Source organism: Sus scrofa, chromosome 4, assembly GCF_054392235.1.
Source record: "Sus scrofa isolate SSC_HxYL_T2T_F1_AM1 chromosome 4, Sscrofa_HxYL_maternal_Yorkshire_Landrace_v2.0, whole genome shotgun sequence".
NCBI lineage: Eukaryota > Metazoa > Chordata > Mammalia > Artiodactyla > Suidae > Sus > Sus scrofa.
Genome location: NC_139386.1, coordinates 10,708,677 through 10,729,453, shown reverse-complemented (window position 1 = coordinate 10,729,453; position 20,777 = coordinate 10,708,677). Strand labels below are relative to the sequence as shown.

The following is a 20,777-nucleotide window of genomic DNA, read 5'->3' as shown; positions in this document are numbered from 1 at the left end:
CTCCACACCCTGCCCCTCTTGCAGCCTGTCACTGCCAAGTGCCCCCTGGAGGAGCATCCCCCACCCCCCACGCCACCAGGAACAAGGATGCTCGATCCTCTTTCCTGATGAGCCCATGGCCAGCCTCACCATCTGTTCTGAGGACAGACATGAATAGATCAGGTCTGGGAGGCGATTCTCTTTGGCTCTTTGAATGACAAATATTAGACCTAATTAACTCCATTTCCTGCAGCAGAGATGGCTCCTTGTATCACACTGCAGCACTGTGGTTCTCAAAGAAGCTGCTCTAGTAACTAGAGATCAGTAAATTCTTTCTGGAAAGGGCCAGATAGTAAATATTTTAGCCTCTGAGGACCATATGGCCACTGTCACAAGAATTCCATTCTGCTGCTCTAGTGCAAAAAGTAGCCAAAAATAATAAACAAATGAGTGAGGCTGTGTTCCAATAAAATTTTATTTATGGTCACTGAAACTTCAATTTCATGTATTTTACACATGCTACAAAATATTATCTTGACTTTTGACAACCTTTGAAAAATGCAAAAACTGTTCTTAATCCACAGGCTGTACAAAACAGGTGGCGGGAGGCCTGGCTCACAGACAAGTTTGCTAAGCCCCGATCAGAGGCGGGGAGATCTTTCCACTTAGGCTCCAAAGTGCAGATCGCGAGCTATGGTACCTACAAAGGTGGCATCAGTGTTGCTCTGTCTCCTTCAACTTACATTCCTTCACTCTGTTCAAACATTCGCACTGGCACCCATTTAAATTCAGGTACCAGGCAAGATCCTTGCGACACTGAGCCTCAGTCATGGCTCCTCTCTCAAGTTCACATGGTATTGGAAAAGAGATCCAGTGCCAACAGCCGAGGTGTTGGATGACATACTTGTAATTAGATTTTTAGAGCACTGGACAAACCACCCCAAACTGGATGGATGGCTTAGAACAAAAATTTATCCTCACAGTCCTGTTAGCTTTAAGTCTGAGACCAAGGTGTTGGTGGGGTTGCTGCCTCCAGGAGGCTCTGAGGGAGAATGTTCTGTGCCTGTCCCCAGCTTCCGGTGCCGCCAGCAACCCTTGGCTCCTTGTCCAATAGCGCCTCCATCTTCACATGGCCCTCTGCTGTGTCTGCTTTCCCTTCTTTTCCCATATTGAGTTTAGGGCCCCATGTAATCCAGGACGATCTTATCTCCAGATCCTTGACTTAATTTCAGCTGCAAATACCCTTTTTCCAAATGAGGTCACGTTTCCAGGTGCCAGGGCACACGGCTTTGCAGGGGGAACTATTTAACCCATTACGACCCTCTTATTAGAAGGTGGCTAGAAGGAGGTGGCTCAAGTTATCCCAAAGGCTTCATCAAGGAGATGACACAAGCTGGTCCTTGAGAGATAAGAGCTGCCACATGTGGGATGGATGTGAGGAAGGGAATGACAGCTCAGGGCCCAGCCAGAGCCGGTCCTGAAGTGTGACACGCAGGAAACTGCCTGAGGAGCAGGCAGCTGAGCCTGGCAAGGAGTAGAGTATGGAGTCGGAGAGCGAGACAGAGGCCAGAGAGGTCGGCAGGGCTTCCACCAAGAGGGCACTAAGCCAGGTTCTGATGGATTTTCCCCCATAGTTAACCCCTGACTGTATTACAGGTCAGATACTCGTATTAAACCAGCACGGCTGGACTAGACAATCTCCCAATCAGGACATTCAGATTTCATGATTTAGGTTTTATATTCACAAAATCCTAAGCATGTCAGTTTCCTACCACTAGTGACATCATGGCCTTCCATTTCTCCTGGGAAGGACTTCTTATACTCACTCTCCTCCCCGTATTAAGGACTGTTCTTTTCTCCTAACTCTTTGTATCAAGTTGCTAGTTTCTCACTCCTGGGATCTGCCCATCAAGCAGAGTGTAGTTTTTCTTCTGTTACTATATCCATACAAGAGTAAATCAAGAATAAAAGCCAAGTAATAAACAAGATCACTAGTCTTACTGCACTTCGCAAGATTTAAAAGCAACTAAAATAAAAGAAAGAAAAGGAGTTCCTGACATGGCTCAACGGTTAACAAACCTGACCAGCATCCATGAGGACTCAGATGCAATCCCCGGCCTCCCTCAGTGGGTTGGGGACCCTGCGTTGCCGTGAGCTGTAGCTCCAATTGGACCCCTGGCCTGGGAACTTCCACATGCTGCAGGTGCAGCCCTAAAAAGCCAAAAGAGAAAAAAGAAAACACCCAGCTCTCTCCTCAAAGAAGGGAAAATAATGCAGTGTGTGTATATACACTCTATAAAACATACACGGGGAAAGCTCTAGAAGCACTGGTAAACCAAGCCACACTTAGAAAAATGAAAGCTGATTTTTATTTTATCATCAACAGCCATTCTTTAAACATGAACATGCATACGTAATATTCTACGCACACATCACAGTTTTTAACGTTAGTTAATAAAGGTTAAACACACAACATACATCCTTACAAAAAAAGTCAAAATGCAAACTTAAAACTTTAAACAAAAGTCTTACTAATTTTAAAAAAAGTTTGTGTTGGGTACCATTTGTACAACACAGTTAATTTAAACTTTTTTCATTTTGGCTGCACATGAAAAAAGCGGCAGTAGAAAATAAAGCCATTGAGGGTTTTTAAATAGCAGAATAGGCAGTTTCGCCATGCAGGAGAAGCAATATTAAATATTAGTTTTCAAAAAAAATCCACATTTAAAAATATTTAGTTCAAGTCACAGAAGTTTTCTCAGTAGAGATCCCAATGCAATGCGTAATTAGCTGCCTTAGATGGCCTGTTTGAAAGGAGAAGATCCCTTCAGAGTATAACTTTACTGATTTTGGCACAGAAAAGAAGTCTTAAGAACAAGAACATGATTAAAAAAGAGGGAAGAGGAACAGAGGAAAGAAAGAAAAAGCAAGAGTAAATGAGATCGTAATTGCAATCACTAAAAACTGTGCATTCTCAGTCACTGCAGAATACTGTCTTCTGTCTACAGCAGGTGCTTAGCCCAGAACTGTTATTGCAGCATGGATTTAATCTGCTTGGAGGTAGTCTCATCATTCAAATGTTTTGTTGTGTACCTGAAAGTGGAAAAAACATCAGTTTTAGGGAGTTAAAAAACAAACATAACCCGAATCAGGTTCTATCATTATGGTAAGGAAGCAACTGGCCAGGCAACCTCCTCTCACAAAATCAGGCCTTTTCATTCCAGCTTTAACCCTGTCCAGGTCCTGCCAGCTTATGCCCCCACTTTTAAACAGAATAGTTAACGGCAGTTTAACTATAGAACTACCTACTAAAATGCTCTGGTTAAACTGTAAAGTAAACAATTAGCTGTAACTTCCCACTCAGAGGAAAATAATTGTTGCCCTCTATCAGGTTGGCAAATTATAGCCTGTGGATCAAACAACCCACCACCTATTTTTGTATGGCTTGTGAGCTAAACATTATTTTACATTTTTAAATGGTTGGGAAAAAAAGTAAAAAAACAAAACAAAACAGTATTTCATGTTAATGTGGAAATTATATGAAATTCAAATTTCAGTGTTTATATGTAATGTTTTACTGGAACAGAGCCATACGGAGTCATTTGAACATTGTCTATGGTTACCTCCTTGCTACAACAGCAGAGCTGAATAGCTGTGACAGACCACGTGGCCTACGAAACCTAAATTTTTGCCTGTTCTCTGGCTCTTTACAACCCCTGTTCTATTCTGTATTCAAAGACAGTTCAACTGCTACAGTTCTTTCATATCCCAAAATGTTTCAACTCCCTAAGTACCTTAGTTCTAGGCAAACGTGTTTTGTTATAAGTAGGTGTATGTGTGTGTGTGTGTGTGTGTGCACATATTTTTTGGCTTTTTAGCGCCACACTCATGGCATATGGAAGTTCCCAGGCTAGGGGTCGAATCAGAGCTGCAGCTGCCGGCCTACACCACAGCCATGGCAATTCGGGATCCGAGTCTCGCCTGCAACCTACACCAAGCTCACAGCAAGGCCGGATCTCAACTCAATGAGCAAGGTCAGAGATCAAATCCACATCCTCATTGATCCTAGCTGGATTCGTTTCCCCTGAGCTATGACGGGAACTCCCTTTTTGTTGTTGTTGTTATAAGTATGTAAATGCAAATTAAGAACCTAAAAAAGAATCACTAAGAGTGATTATTATTTTATAAGAAGATGCACCATAGGATTCTTTTTATTTATTTTATTATTATTATTTTGTCTTTTTGCCACTTCTTGGGCCGCTCCCGCCGCATATGGAGGTTCCCAGGCTAGGGGTCGAATCGGAGCTGTATCCGCTGGCCTACACCAGAGCCACAGCAACGCGGGATCCGAACCACGTCTGCGACCTACACCACAGCTCAGGGCAATGCCGGATCCTTAACCCACTGAGCAAGGCCAGGGATTGAACTTGAAACCTCATGGTTCCTAGTCGGATTTGTTAACCACCGAGCCACGACGGCAACTCCATATAGGATTCTTTTTAATAGCAGAAATTCAATAAGCAGGCCTAATATGTGTCAGGCACTGTTCTAGGAGTTTACAACCTATCAGCAAGAGAATAATAATACACTAAAACTACAGACGGGGTATCAGGAGCAAAGGAGAAAAGTACTGGCCGGGGCCTTAGAGACCAGATCCTAGAGACAGGCCAGAGTGCAGAATTTGGAGATTAATTTGAGGGCAACAAAAGCCAGTGGAGGATGTTGAGCAGGGGAGCGATATGTGATTCCACTCTGGCTGTTAAGGGAGAAGAAGCAGCAGAGGGACCAACCAGGGAGCCCGTGACCAAGGCATGGACCAGATTAGGAGTAATGGAGATAGATGCTCAATGCCTGAATGTGGGATACATTACCGAGATAATTCAGAAAGAACTTTAATGCTGATCAGTTAATTTGGCTTACAAGCATTCCTCATACAGTATTTAAGTGTCTCTTTGGAGTTCCTGTTGTGGCACAGTGGGTTAAGAATCCAACTGCAGCAGCTCAGGTTGCTGCAGAGGCACAGGTTTGGTCCCTGGCCCAGCACAGTGGGTTAAAGGATCCAGTGTTGCTGCACTTGCAGCACAGGTTGAAGCTGTGGCTTGGATTCAATCCCCAGCCCAGGAACTTTCATATGCCACAGGTGCAGCAATTAAAAAAAGAAAAGAGAGAAAGAGAAAGAAAAATGTTTTATGAACATTAAGGAATACACACAGTGTCTCCATGTAAAGAAATTTAAACTCAATTTTTGTTAGGTCCATTTCAAATAGAAGTAAAAACTGCAGAAAGTACCTAAGCTTAAGTAAAATCTTTGGAGAGGTAAAGTGACAACATATGCTTATCAAGTACCTAATACATCTTCTCTATAATTTACTAAGTCACTTCCATACTGCTCTCATATCATTGAACAGACCTCAGCCTGGAACATAACAGGTGCTCAATGAGTATCTGCGGAAGGAAGACAAGAAGCTAAGCAGCCAGGCTGAAAGAAATTCCCTAAGGGAATATTTTCACCCTAGGTGGTAGGTGATGTAGCAGACTTGATCTTTCTGCTTTACTTCCCAAGTGCAGACAGAGTGTACATATAGCTACATATAATCCTACTGATGTCAGGAAATAAGAATTTTCAGCATCCTTCTCTTCATTTCTGCTGTTTCCATCTCCCTTACACAACTGGACAGTGGGAAGAGCCACGTAACATGGACAAGCACATGTCTATGCAGAGTGAATCATTACTGCTCAGCAGGGGCCAGGCCAGTCCATAAGCAGTGAGCGTTTTCCTCTGCCCAGACCCGAGCTCTTGCTCCCTCTGCGGGACATGATCAGGAGCTTCAGCCCTTCTCACATCCTTTTGGATGGAGCCAATCCAGAGGCATGCCACATCATCATACGCTCATCAAGAAAAGGGGACGTTCTGACTGTGGCTCAGCAGTAAGGAACTCAACTAGTATCCACAAGGATGCAGGTTTGATCCCTGGCCTCACTCAGTGGGTTAAGAATCCAGTGTTGCCATGAGCTATGGTGAAGGTCGCAGACTCAGCTCGGATCCCACATTGCCGTGGCTGTGGTGTATGTAGGCCAGCAGCTGCAGCTCTGATTTGACCCCCTAGCCTGGGAAACCTCCATATGCCATGAGTGCGGCCCTGAAAAAAAAAAAAAAAAAAAAGGCAAAACCATCTAAAAACAAAACCCACAAAGTCCTTTTCCAAGTGCACATGACTTCTCTATTGCAGAAAAGCAACTATCATTTACCTTTACTCTTAAACTTAAGAAGACAATTATCTAGCAATAAACCTGAATTCATAGCTCTAGCTTTTGTCCTCTAATACTGAAAGCACCTGGTTCCATTTCTTCACTTATAACATGTACACATGACTCGCTGCTTCCTTATGATCACACACTGTAACTTGGAGGTAGTGTATCACTGCCACAGAAAAGCATTCAAAATAAGCAGTGTATATATGTGTGCAATTATACTCCTTTAAAACTTGGCTCTAAGGAAAATGACAGAGTGAGCATCGCTAATAAATTAGCTATTCACGAAAAAAGAAAATAATGCAGCAAAAAATGTGTTGCACTTTCTAGAGGTAGTAATAACACTAGCACAGCACTGGGGATTCCGAAATACTTTCTTAACAATATCTTTATCCTGAGTGAAGCCTATTCAGGACTAGGCTGGTTTAGTTTGAGCAGTGTTTCTCAAAGTACCAGGATTATCTACATCAGACAGGGTGCTGGCTTCTAAGATGAGATGCCTGAGCCCCCCAGGACCCTGTGAAAAGACTCTCCAGAGGTGGTAAGCTGGGAACCTGCCTCTTCCCTTTCCATCCAGATGATGCCAAAGCACACTAAAGTCCAACCTCACAGTAAACCTACGGCTCAACGATGTAGCATCAGGTACATGGGATTTCTAGAATAAAATCCTAAATTTGAAAATAGATTCCAACATTTATTAGCTATATAATTTTTAAGTCTCTCAAGAGCTTACGGTAACCACTGCAGGATGAAGCCACCCCTAGCACCCCAAACCCACCACGTACCTCACTGAGATGTGAGAGAGATTCAATAAAGTCACAGACATGAAACTGCATTGTAAACCTACAGCTTAAATTGTGAGTTTTAAAAAGTTACTCATTATAACACTACTACATACCAGCAAGTATACTGGTTAACCTCACAAAACTTCCCAGGTGAAAAAGCAGCAGACACAATATGTTTCATTATGAATAAAAAATAGTTCAAGAGCTGAGTTATCTCTGCAACAAACATTTCTTTTCTGATTTCTATTATACATTTGGAAAGAAAACTAAAAACGGACTGGAAGCTCTTGCGTCATGGCGCTTTTCTTCCCCTTCCCTCAAAGGCAGGCCACCGTGTAGGAGACTCCAACCCCCCTCACTCACTGCCACTGCCCTCCTTTGCCTCACACCAAACTACTTTTACACTTTGAAAAATAAAAGTACACTCTGTTTGTTTGTTTGTTTGTTTGTTTTGGTCTTTGCCTTTTCTAGGGCCGCTCCCGCAGCATATGGAGGTTCCCAGGCTAGGGGTCTAATCAGAGTTGTAGCCACCAGCCTACACCATAGCCACAGCAACTCGGGATCCGAGCTGAGTCTGCAACCTACACCACAGCTCACGGCAACACCGGATCCTTAACCCACTGAGCAAGGCCAGGGATCAAACCTGAAACCTCATGGTTCCTAGTCGGATTTGTTAATCACTGTGCCACAATGGGAACTCCAAAAGTACACTCTGTGTTTTTAAATTAATGTTTGAAGCATAGTCCCTCCACAGAGTAAAGAAATATGTAATACTAAAAAACCCTAGGGAGTTCCCGTCCTGGCTCAGTGGTTAACAAACTAGTATCTGCTCAGTGGGTTAAGGATCCAGCATTGCCATGAGCTGTGGTGTAGACGGGCAGCTGCAGCTCCGATTCCACCCTTAGCCTTGGAACCTCCATGTGCCTTGGGTGCGGCCCTAAAAAGCAAAAAAACAAAACGAAACAAAACAAACCCCTAAGACCTCTATCACCTCTTACTCTAAAAAAAGATTTCCCGTCACTTGCTAACTTTGCAAGTCTAATCAATCAGAATGAAAAGGGCTTGGGAGAAAACTCAGGCTGACTGGGATACAGGACTCCTCAGACAGGGAAAAGGTAGGAAAGAGTCACAATATCATAAACATTGGTAAAACCAATGAAAAACCTTCAGAATAAAAAATTCCTATAAACTTAAGATTTATGATAGGCTTATGGCTGATGTTATAGGGATTTTTGTTGTTGTTATATTCCTTAATCATTCTGCTGTTCATTTAAATAGATCTCCTTTGTTTGGGTGGTCAATGCTTACAGAATACTTTTGATTATCTTTTTTTTTTTGGTTTTTAGGGCCGCACTCGCAGCCTAAGGAAGTTCCCAGGCTAGGGGTCCAATTGGAGCTAAAGCTGCCAGCCTATACCACAGCCGCAGCAATGCAGGATCCAAGCCACATCTGTGACCTACACCACAGCTCACGGCAACACACACTGAGCAAGGCCAGGGATCGAACGTGCAACCTCATGGTTCCTAGTCGGATTTGTTTCAGCAGCGCCATGATAGGAACTCCACTTTTGATCATCTTAATAAAATAATTTCATGGTTCCATGCAGTTGAAACGACACAGCCTAGATTTTGCTTTAGGACGTACCAGGTGTGACTAAGTAAGTATTCAAACAGAGTAATAATCTGTTTTGCTCATAAAACAAGTTGGGAACATAATACTCAACTGGAAATCATTTTACTCTATTAAGCGAACTACAATGCACTGGAATTAGAAGCAAAGATGGCTTAGCACTTCAAAAAGTCAGTAAATAAATATTTCTGTGTTCATATAATTTTTGTGTTCAAACACAAAATAATCAAGTAACGAACAAATTATCTTTTTGGGGGGAGGGGTCTTTTTGTCTTTTCTAGGGCCTCACCTGCGGCACATGGAGGTTCCCAGGCTAAGGGTCTTATCAGAGCTGTAGCCGCCGGCCAACGCCAGACCCATAGCAACCTGGGATCCAGCCGTGTCTGCAACCTACACCACAGCTCAGGGCAACGCCAGATCCTTAATCCACTGAGAGAGGCCAGGGACCGAACCTGCAACCTCATGGCTCCTAGTCAGATTCATTAACCACTGAGCAATGTCAGGAAGTCCGTAAATCATCTTTTATTTAGGGAAATTATACTACCAATTAAATCTCTGTAGTTAAGGTGTTACAATGTACTGAGATTTTCATTTTAAAATGTATCAGGATTTTTAGGAGCTTTACTAATGAAATCAGTGAAGCTGAGGAGTTCCCACTGTGCCACAGCGGAAATGAACCCAACCAGTATCCATGTTACATGAACTGTGATGTAGGTCACACAGATCCCACGTTGCTGTGGCTGTGGCGCATGGGGGCAGCTGTAGCTCTGATTTGACCCCTAGCCTAGGAACTTAGACATGTCGTGGATGTGGCCTAAAAAAGTAAAAAAAAAAAAGCCTAGGCTGATAAGACATCGAATAATGACGGACTACTATTATTACGGGAAATGCACAAAAATAAGAAATCTGCCTTATGAACACAGAAATGTAATTATACTATTTTAAGGGAAAAGGGCAGTTATAAAAGAGTCTGTATGATATTATTTTATAAAACGATAACTATTATATAGAGCTATGACTACATACAAGTGTTAAAAAAAACTCTGGAAGGATATAACCAAAATGTTAAAAGTGGTTTATTTCAAAATAGGGAAGTTTTATTACTTCCTTATTTTTAAAATTTTCCTGTTTTCTGAATTTTATTTATAACTACTTTTATTAAAAAATAAGCAACCCCTGCTTCAAGAGGGGCAACAAGTGAAAGCCAAACTCTTTAGCAAATAAATGAAGCTATTTTCCTTGGTATGCACACGCGCGCGTGCGAACACACACACACACTATAAAAATATAGTAACCGATACTGGAAAGCAAGATTATCAGTAAGTAAAATGAGACCTTCACACATCTAACTTGAACATTTATACTCACATCCTTTGTGCGATTCACATTTGAAGCATTTTCTTACAGACGTTTTTCTATATACATGTACCTGTACACATACACACCTGAGAGCATTGAGAAGACCTTCTACGCTATTAGGTGGCTGGTCCTTAAGAACTTTGATACAACCTTTCATCTAAGAAGAAAAGGAAACAGAAAAGGTAACATATCCATTTTTTAATCTAACATTCTTTCTCAAAAGAGTAAAACCTAAGCCAGCTCCACAGCCATGGGACTCCAGGAAGCTGAGCCTGATTACTGTGAAAAAGCAGAGCACAGTAAAAATACCACAGGCTTTGGAAACCACAGGGATGTGGGTTTAAATCCTGGTGTGTTAGTCACTAACAATTATATCACAAATTTCTCTAAACTTTATGTCTCTATTCGTATACGGGAAATAACATCTACATCCTAGGAGTATTTTCAGAGTTAAATGAGAGAAATTGCTAAAATTCCTGGGACAGGGAGGTTCCTGCTGTGGCTCAGAGGGTTAAGAACCGAATACAGTCTCTTTGAGGATGAGGGTTGGATCCCTGGCCTCGTTCAGGGGGTTAAGGATCCAGTGCAGCTGCAAGTGGCGGTGCAGTTTGCAGCTGTGGCTTGGGTCTGATGTTGCTGTGGCTGTGGTGTCGGCCAGCAACTGCAGCTCAGACTTTCCCCCTAGACCAGGAACTTCCATGTGCTGCAAGTGCGGCTGTAAAAAGAAAAAAAAAAAAAAATTCCTGGGAAACAGTAATCACTCAATGAATTGTGACTTTTTTTCTATTTACATATGAATGAAGGCAAGAAGACTGGCTAGTAATCAGTAATCTACACAAGAACTGCGAAGAGCCTGAACTAGCTGTGAAAGGGAAACGGTTCTCAGCAAGTACTGGTTGTAATTCTCAAGAACCAGATGTGAGCGTGTAAGGAGAGAAATTACAAAGTAGAGAAACCCCGGGCTACAGCCACAAATGATTATGACTGTGGGGGAGGAAGGAAAATATGGAGTCTTCAGCTTTTTTCACTGGGGCACCTCTACTAGTTTTTAATATACATTTGGAAGTAAATCTTTATTTAAAATGGCCTTTGGCCAAAGGAATGAAAGGACAGAATAAAAAAAATTTATGTACATATATTGCCAAATATGCAGAAGTACGACTTATGGGTACTGAGGTTTCCCTACAAGGAGATACTCTTAAAAACAGTACAATTATCCTTCAACCATTCTCCTCCGTCTGTATACAGGCTATGAGAAATACTGGGAGAGGAGAGGAGAGGGGACCGAAATCCACCATTATCACTCAATTCCGTGACAGAGTGCAGCTTGTCAGCTCTTTGCAGAAGTGACTGGGAATTACAGTGTCACTTACATCAATTTTGGAAGTTTTGGCAAATGCTCCCACTGGATGTACGTGGTCGTAGAGTATTATGACGCCCACCATTACCCTCAAGCAGAATGACACTGTCTCCTCATTGGTGAACCTGCTTCTGTATTCCCTGAAGGGCAGAAAAGACATGCATGGATGAGGCGCAGCACCAACTCAGGAGCTGACCAATGCTCACAGTTGTCTCCCACCGAGACCTAAAAGGGACACTCACGTTATACCTCCATCTTCTCTGCACTGAGATTCCCAGAGCAATGCGGGGAGTGGAGCAGTTACCACCTGCATACTGTTCCTGTCTCGATATGCCCCTTGGTCTATGACCGCTTTTGCTCAGCAGAGATCAGACAGTTTCAGAGAAATCAAAAGTAGCCCCAAAGCAAAAGTCTGGGGGTGGTGCTTTGAAAGGCTGTCATCATCAATGTGATGAAAGAAGCCACGAGCTTAACAGAGCAAGTACATTTGCTACTCAGGGGCTAACTTGATCTACACACATCACTGTATTACTGGACTTAAATTTCCTAAATTTCAATCACATTCTTCTCTCACTTGGGAAAAAGGACTCTTGTCTCCTAGAAGGCAGCATGGCACAGCGGAAAGAGTCAAGAATCAGAATGGTGACATCCAAGCACATGTGTGGGGTCAGCCACTGTGCGGAAGTCCCTTCATTTCCCAGGACCTTCCTCCCTACAATGAGGAGGAGGAGGAGGAGGAGGAGGAGGAGGAGGAGGAGGAGGAGGAGGAGGAGGAATAGCTGCTCTCTTACATCTACAACGTCTTCCAATGAGACAGATTTGTAACAGTGCTTTTAAAAATAAAAAGCACCACAAAAACTACAGTTATCTTGTAAAACCATATGTTATTCATGAACACAGGAGGAATTCTTTCTGCCTACTGACAGGAAAATCCAGCCAGAAAATACTGTGGTACACATTATAAACGGCTCGAGAGAGAGGAGAAACCCTGAACAGAATTCAGGTTAGGGTTGGGGAGGGGGGAAGACAACAGAACTAAAATTGAGAGAAGGGGATACGGAGAATAATGCTAGCCCTCTGGCAATAAGGCAAAGTTCTCTACGAAAAGAGAATGAGAATGTTTGCAAGAGGCATAAGCAGAAGAGCTTCAGAGCTCGTCCCTGCTCCCAGAAAAGCACCACGGACTCCCCTCCGGAAAACTCCAAGTCTATGACTGGTCTGAGGCACCTGAACACCAATGATACTTTACTCTTAACCAGAACTTACATTAAACTGTCAAATTAGTTTAATTTTGTTCGTATGTTAGCATTATGTACTTGAGATATACTTGATTTCCACTTTCCAAATATGACTTGTTCATAGCTGTGATCATTTCAACAGGACTGTTAATGAGAAGAGGATTAGCAAATACTCACGGCGTTTCAAGCATGACTCTGCACACACTAGCCATGGTGCTTAGACAATCTGTGGTGTTTTCTATCGGTAAATTTTTATTCTGTAAAAATGTACGGAGAACAAAAAAAGTCAAAGTGAAAAACCGTTATTACCTAAGAAAAATTTAAAATCTAGCACAACATAAAAATTTTTAATTTAAAATCTGGTTCCTACTCTTAACTTTGTGATAAAATGCACTAGCGTCAAGATACTGTTCTAAGCTCTGAGGACACAGCTATGAGCAAGGCAGCCAAGATCCACCCTTCGCCCAAGAAGCCACTTGCATCCTAGGGCTGGGGAAACAACCACAACGTGCAGATAACGCCCCATGAGCCACAAGGTACTTGGGTTCGATCCTAAGTGCACTGGGAAGTCACTACAAACATTTTAACCAGAGGAGGAAGGGAATGTGGTTTATTTCTAAGATTACTTGGCTGCTCTTTGGCGAAAGGCCTGCAGTGGGTCAAGAACAGAAGAAGGAGTTCCCGTCGTGGCGCAGTAGTTAAGGAACCCAACTAGGAACCATAAGGTTGCAGGTTCGATCCCTGGCCTCACTCAGTGGGTTAAGGATCCGGTGTTGCCGTGAGCTGTGGTGTAGGTTGCAGACTCGGCTCGGATCCCGCATTACTGTGGCTGTGGCGTTGGCTGGTGGCTACAGCTCTAATTAGACCCCTAGCCTGGGAACCTCCATATGCTGCGGGAAGCGGCCCGCAGCAAAAAGACAAAAACAAAACAACAAAAAAAAATCCCCAAACCAAACCAAACCAAACACACGGAAGAAATAAGAATCGTCAGAGCACAAATGCAGTAGTCCAGGTGAGAGGTGGTGGGCTCATCTAGAGAGGTAGTAAGGGGTAGCAAAGAGTGACATTTTTAGCTTCAGGTATTCAGTAGGAAGAGCCAATAAGACTGCATGATGGGATGGATATAGGAGGTGAGACAAAGACAGGATGATAGCCTTGAAGTTGTTTACTAGTCCAGTGTTACAAGGGAAGGCTGGAGAAAAGGCAGAGTTGAGAAAAACAATTCAGACTTTGGTCGTGATGCCATTGAGGTGTTGACCATACATCCAAAGGGCGACTGCGAACAGGCAGCAGATGTGCACACGGGGGCCCAGGGCAGAGGAGATTCAGCGCACACTCGAGTCCACCAGCTTGGACGGCATTTAAAGTCAGGGGACGCAGTGCGATCCCATCTTGAAATGGGCAGAAGAGTAACAACACAAGGAGTAACTTCCCAGCAAGGCTTACCTCTGATACAAATTTTGTTGTGGCATCACTTAAGGTTTTCAGCATTGGGGTTGCCTCAGCATAAAACAAAGACATTCGATTTGCCAATTCATTATTTACTTCATTTTCTCCTTCTGCCTGTACGGAAAATAAAGACACCTGGTATCAGTTCATAAGCTATTAAATAATATAAAAGGACCAAGGCAGGATGCCTATCTAATGCTTGTTAAATTAATCTAATAAACACTCTTATAGACCCTCACGTGCACATAAAACTTAAATACTTTTAAAAAATAGATTAAAAATATTAAGAAAAATTTTTAAAGATTAACTTCTTTAAAAATATTTTAAATATTAAGCAATTAAAAAAAAACCTTGATGGGTTGCCTACTGTGTCTACAAGGGATCACTCCTCATGCTGTGGAAGTCAGAAGGGTGGCCCTGACATTGTACCTGGCTACATGAGGAGCACTAAGTATCCACTGAGCAACCACAAGAACAAGCAAAGAGGCAATGACAGAAAAGGGGGCGGGTCAGGGAAAGACTAAGTTGAACCGGAAGAAACTAAAATGGACTCATGGAAGAGTCAGGCTTTTGCAGGTGACGATGGGCAGGTACGTAAGAATTCCATCCAGCTGGTAGGAAGAAAATGCTTTCAAACGACTTGGGAGAGTGTAATTCAGTGTTAGCCAGCATAATAAGGGGCAGCCACTCGTGAAAGAGGGCTGGAAAGTAAAGCTGGGGTCAGACTCTAGAGCACCTTAAATGCTAGTTTAAGTTTTTTTCTTCTACCTGCACCAGGGAGCCAGTTACAGTGTTGGAAGAAAGGGTAACAATAAAGTTCATCTTCTAAATAAAGGCAACTAACAGCAGTGGGCAGACGGTACCAAGAAGACAGAGACGTATGTCAGAAAGGAAGTTCTGCACAGTTACACCATAGCTGCCGAAAAGCGAGTGGGAATTGTGACCGCAACTGGGACAGAAGTACCAAGAGATGAAATGGGCGGTGGTGAAGAGATCTGAGAGATCTCACTTGACAATGACTGGATTTACTTCTAATGATTGAGAATAAAAGGCAGTACAAAGATGACACCAAGGGGCTTGGCCTTGAGTGATGCCAGGATGGCTGCAGCAGAAGACTGGGTATTTTATTCTATTTCACATGGTGAGTATAAAAAGACAGAGAAGGTCAGCCTCATGGCAGGAACTTGTCTACGCAAAACCAAACTAATGCATATACCAGATGTTCATGGAAAAGAAATCTCTCCTCCAATCCAGGCCTGTCTTAGAGCAACCACCTCACAAAATAGTTATTCAATGGTCTCCTTTGGGTTTTTTTTTTTTTTTTTTTAACCTCTTAGCCCATTTAACACTCCTTACATAATTATGTACTATTTCTTTATTAAATTATCTACTTGAGGTAAGGGCTGATCCTAGCAATCTCCTGTCTTTCATACCAATTAGTACAATGGTCTTGAAACTATCTAGGGAAGAAGACAGATATTTAAATATTTTCTTCCTATTTATGGTTTTACTTATGGCATTTGGCATCTCCGAGGTAGAAAAGGGTATTCAACAGCTTAAGGTGAGAAGTCAAAGGGCTAATAAGCCTAAAGGAACCAGAAGAAGTGCTCGGCTCGCCAAGCAGCAGGCAGAGAAGCCATTCTCTCCAACAGTCAGAGCAGACACAGACGTGATCCAAGAGCAAGACCGCACGACTCCCTTCCTGCCAATGCTAGTATTTCTCTCATCCCAGGGCAATTTTTCTCCAGGATTCCCCCATTCTAAGATTATGGAGACAAAAAACTCATAAGCACAAATCGACACAATTTTTGTGCAGTTAATTAAAATGAGAACACAAAGAGAATAATTTGTAAGTATCAATGTTATACAGACAAAAAGCAATTTTACTGAAGTAGTTGTGGGATAAGGAAATGGGTGAAAAAAATGGGTAAATACCATATGGTTTGCTACATTTTGCTCTTTCTTCCTACAGCTGTGGTTGCCTATAATTATTTTCCTACTAGTTTTGGCTTTATCTGAATGAGTGAACGAATGAGCAAATAAAAGATTAAACTGAACAAACTGAGAGTTGAATTATTATTATGACCCCCTAATTCAAAGTATTAACTTACTGGAACATTATTAATCCTCATACGACTCAATGTTCTTCTATAATAGCTGAAATCATTCTGTATGGCAGGATTTGTCATCTAAAAAAGATATTTGTGAAAGAAAAATGTGTTACGTACTATAGTGATAGTATAAAGATTAAGTGAAAGATCTCCTAAATACAGTTTTAACTAACTGACATGCCCCAATTTCTAATACCATTTTAAGAACTAAAATTGTTATTATCCAAGATGACTCTTTGCATGCTGTCCTCAGTCATTACAGAACATGGAAGACTGTGCAGACTGTTTTTCAGTCACAATATACTTCCCTTCTTCTCATTAATTTAACGTAATATACAGAAAGATTGTTAACCAAAAAATAGTATTACCAAATAAAGACAAAGAGGAATGGGCAGGCGCTCATTTGGGGTTGTTATAATAAAAGAGTGTATGTGTTTGCGCGCACATGTGTGTGTGCCGCACGTGTGTGTATGGTCATCAGGACAATCGTCAAATAGTCTATTTTATACACAAATCATTTGTGCTCAAAGTAACAAAAGAGAACAGTTGTCCATGACGTAATGTTTTCCGTTTTCTAGGCAAGGTACTTGAGACCCTAGAAAGTCAAAGGACCTTCCTCAAAATTGGTTATTGTGGTAGAGCCTAGAACTCAGGTCTCCTGATGTGCCATCTGATCCTTCTTTCTTTACTGACTCCTTGTAACAAAAGGACATTCAGGAGTTCCCTTTCGTGGCTCAGCAGTTAACGAACCCAACTAGGAACCATGAGGTTGCAGGTTTGATTCCTGGCTCAGGGGGTTAAGGATCTGGTGTTGCTGGGAGCTGTGCATAGGTCACAGACACAGCTCGGATCCCAAGTTGCTGGGGCTGTGGTGTAGGCCGGCAGCTGCAGCTCTGATTTGACCCCTAGCCTGGGAACTTCCATATGCTGCAGGTGGGGCTCTAAAAAACAAAAACAAAACAAAACAATCCCCCCCAAAAAACAAAAACAAAAAAACAAAAAGGACATTTATAGGTAGACAGATGGGGATGGGGGAGGGTGGGGGAGAAAGAAAGAGGGAGAGAGGAAGGGAGAGGGGGAAGGGGGGAGTGGAAGAAATAGAGAAAAAATATCTTAACATTTTTATTTAGAAGAATATTGAGAAAAACTGGGGATGAGCATTAAAAAATTACGAAAGGTCTGGAGTTCCTGTAGTGGCGCAGTGGTTAACAAATCTGACTAGGAACCATGAGGTTGCAGGTTCGGTCCCTGGCCTTGCTCAGCGGGTTAAGGATCCAGCATTGCCGTGACCTGTGGTGTAGGTCGCAGACGCGGCTCGGATCCTGCATTGCTGTGGCTCTGGCGTAGGCCGGTGGCTATAGCTCTGATTTGACCCCTAGCCTGGGAACCTCCATATGCCGTGCGAGCGGCCCAAGAAATAGCAAAAAAAGACAAAAAATAAAAATAAAAAATTACAAAAGGTCAATACTGTTGTTTCAGAGATGATTTTTATTTTTTAAATTCTGGGGGGCTGTGCCTGTGGCATCTCAAAGTTCCCGAGCCAGGGATCAAACCCATGCTACAGTGGTGACACCAACCACTGCAGTGACAACGCTGGATGGTTAGCCCGCTGCTCCACAAGGGAACTTCCAGAGATGATTCTTAAACAAAAATTAAATAAAAACTGAATACTGGGTAATTTGCTGGTTGCTATGAATATATCAAAAGTCCTGTATAATTTTTTTTTTCTTTTTACAGCTGCAGCTGCGGCATATGGAAGTTCCCTGGCTAGGGGCCAAATTGGAGCTAGAGCTGCCGGCCTACACCACAGCTCATGGCAATGCTGGACCCTTAACCCACTGAGTGGGGCCAGGGATCAAACCGGCATCCTCATGGATACAAGCTGGATTCTTAACCCAGTGAGCTACAATGGGAACTCTAAGACCTGTATTAATTTTTACATCTAGTTTTCAAATTTTTGCTAAGGACCAGTAGACAGCATTTAAACACTTTTTAACAAGGTCTCCAGGCATTTCCTTCTAGTGCTCTTGGAAAGACTCACAATTTACGTAACAACGAGGACCAGCAGAACAACCCTACCTTGAGTTCATCAAACCGGAGTGTAAAATGAAGAATTTCTGCGAACTGTTTAGCAAGAGCCTGCTCTCGCTCTAGATGCTGGGTGGGAGAGTATGGGGTACTTGTCAAGGCTCCCAGAAGACCTCTTAAGGCTGCTTCTAAAAGAAAAAAAATTAAAAGAGTGTTTGCATCTCTCTGATATTTGTTTATTAAAAAGTGAGCAATTTTAAAATGTTTTGATTTCAATTCCTATAAAAGTAAGGACTCTTTAAAAATCAGATTATCTAAACACTCAAACTGAATACTGTTTACCAGAACAAAAACCCTGAAGAGACTAACTTGGTTTCTGTAAACCCCAATTCAGAATCATGCAGAATGTCAATCTGAATGAAATACCAGGACCAAAGGACAGTTCTCACACATTCACATTCTACACACTGTTAATTTTTACGACATGGTAACTGCCACCTACAGCTAAGTAACTTCTTCAGTGGCACTGTGACCACAGGAGCAAATCTGTAAATGGATATGAACGAATTACTTGGCATACTTTGAACATGCTGTTTATTTATAAACACCAAGTGCTTTCTCTCAGCCACTAAATGAAACCAAATATTTAGTTTAATAACCAGCTTCCTGAGTGTTTTAGAGCTTGGTATCTCAGAACCATAATATAAATATTCTAACTCATTATATAAATAAAACTTGTCCCCCTTTGAAACAACTGATATTTTTGAAATGCCAAGTTAATAAATGCTATGTTTAAAAAGTGAAATACTGATATTTCACTTCAAAGAACTAAACACAGATATCAAACTAATTCAGTTACAGATTACAGAATCAGTAAACAATGATAGATTCTACTCAGAGAAAACAAGAACTTAACAGAATTAGATGGTGATCTGACATTAATGAATGCCAGATTAATATTTATTAATAACAAATTTACGTTAGATCATCAACCTTTAATCTAAAAAAAACCTAACTCTACCGTTTATGAAGACCCAATTACAAAACAACATCCATATCGTGCATTTAACCCAGTCGGTCATTTAACCTTCATCATTAACTCTGGCATAAGCATTACAGATGGATAACTGAATTTCAAAGAAGCTAGACCCCCAAGGATATAGCTCATAAATGCCAGGTGTTTCTGATTTCGCAGCCCCATTCTTTCCACCAATAAACTGCTTCTCAAATAAAGCGACATTCTTTTTTTTGTCTTTTTGCCTTTTCTAGGGCTGCTCCCGCGGCATATGGAGGTTCCCAGGCTAGGAGTCGAATTGGACCTGTAGCCACCGGCCTACACCAGAGCCACAGCAACACGGGATCCAAGCCACGCCTGCGACCTACACCACAGCTCACGGCAACACCGGACCCTTAACCCACTGAGCAAGGCCAGGGACCGAACCTGCAACCTCATGGTTCCTAGTTGGATTCGTTAACCACTGCGCCACGATGGGAACTCCCTAAAGCGACATTCTAACTAGGCTTCTGTAACCTTATAGAAGATTAATTTATTGATTACTCCAATAGTAAGTACTCTTTATGTGTCAGGTACTGAGCTGAACACTTCAAAGGCATTATTTGTAATCCACACAGTAACTCTAAATGATAGTTATCTTTTTTTTTTTTAAATAGAAAGTCAGAAGATGTATTGGTGGTCTAATATGTGCCAGGCACTGGGGAAACAAAGATGAAGAGGACACACCCTACGCCCCACAGAGAGCCTAATTACACAGAGGGAAGACAACTTATTCCAGTTGGGAGCTATGCTGAGAAGTACCATCTGGCACCATGAAAATGTACAAAAATAGGACCTCACCTAGTTGAAGACTTCAGGAAATGATCTCCCTGAATGCATGACATCCGGGCTGAGACTGGACTGTGCACTAAGGATGAGCGAGAGTCTGCAAACAGTGGAGACAGATCCTGAACTGAGAAGAGCACGACACAGAAGAGAAACTGCAAGAGGACCAACACAGGTGGAACAGAGAGGCAAGAGTTCCTGCTGTGGTGCAGCAGGTTAAGGGTCAGGCGTCTGCAGCCTGGATTCGATCCCGGGCCCAGGAACTTCCATGTGCCTTGGGTGTAGCCGAAAAAGAAAAAAGAAAGAAAAAAAAAAAAAGGAGCATAACCTAAGACTAAAGCAATATGCACGTCGTCTGTGCGCCACATGAAGCACCCTGGCCTTGTTATCCTAACATCCCTGGAGAAACTTTTTAGGCAGGGTAATGACATCATCAGAGTAGCATTTAAAAACTCCACTTAAGGGAGTTCCTGTCGTGGCGCAGTGGTTAACGAATCCGACTAGGAACCATGAGGTTGCGGGTTCGGTCCTTGCCCTTGCTCAGTGGGTTAACGATCCGGCGTTGCCGTGAGCTGTGGTGTAGGTTGCAGACGCGGCTCGGATCCCGCGTTGCTGTGGCTCTGGCGTAGGCCGGTGGCTACAGCTCCGATTCGACCCCTAGCCTGGGAACCTCCATATGCGGCGGGAGCGGCCCAAGAAATAGCAACAACAACAACAACAAAATACAAAAAGACAAAAAAGAAAAAA

At 42.5% G+C, this 20,777-nt stretch overlaps 1 protein-coding gene across 41 annotated transcripts in view; it reads right to left on the bottom strand.

Annotated features, from left to right (window-relative positions):
* Window positions 1–436: 436 nt before the first annotated feature.
* The window catches only part of CYRIB (CYFIP related Rac1 interactor B), a 169,468-nt gene continuing 149,127 nt past the window's right edge, over window positions 437–20,777 (bottom strand). For 39 of the 41 annotated variants that reach the window (XM_085020544.1, XM_085020541.1, XM_085020540.1 and 36 more), the window contains 7 exons: window positions 18,242–18,378; window positions 16,163–16,240; window positions 14,049–14,165; window positions 12,780–12,859; window positions 11,378–11,504; window positions 10,091–10,161; window positions 437–3,072 (listed from right to left, as the gene is read on the bottom strand). In XM_085020544.1, the coding sequence (XP_084876670.1) occupies window positions 3,009–3,072; window positions 10,091–10,161; window positions 11,378–11,504; window positions 12,780–12,859; window positions 14,049–14,165; window positions 16,163–16,240; window positions 18,242–18,378 (674 nt within the window). In that variant the 3' untranslated portion in view covers window positions 437–3,008. 41 annotated transcript variants of the gene reach the window in all.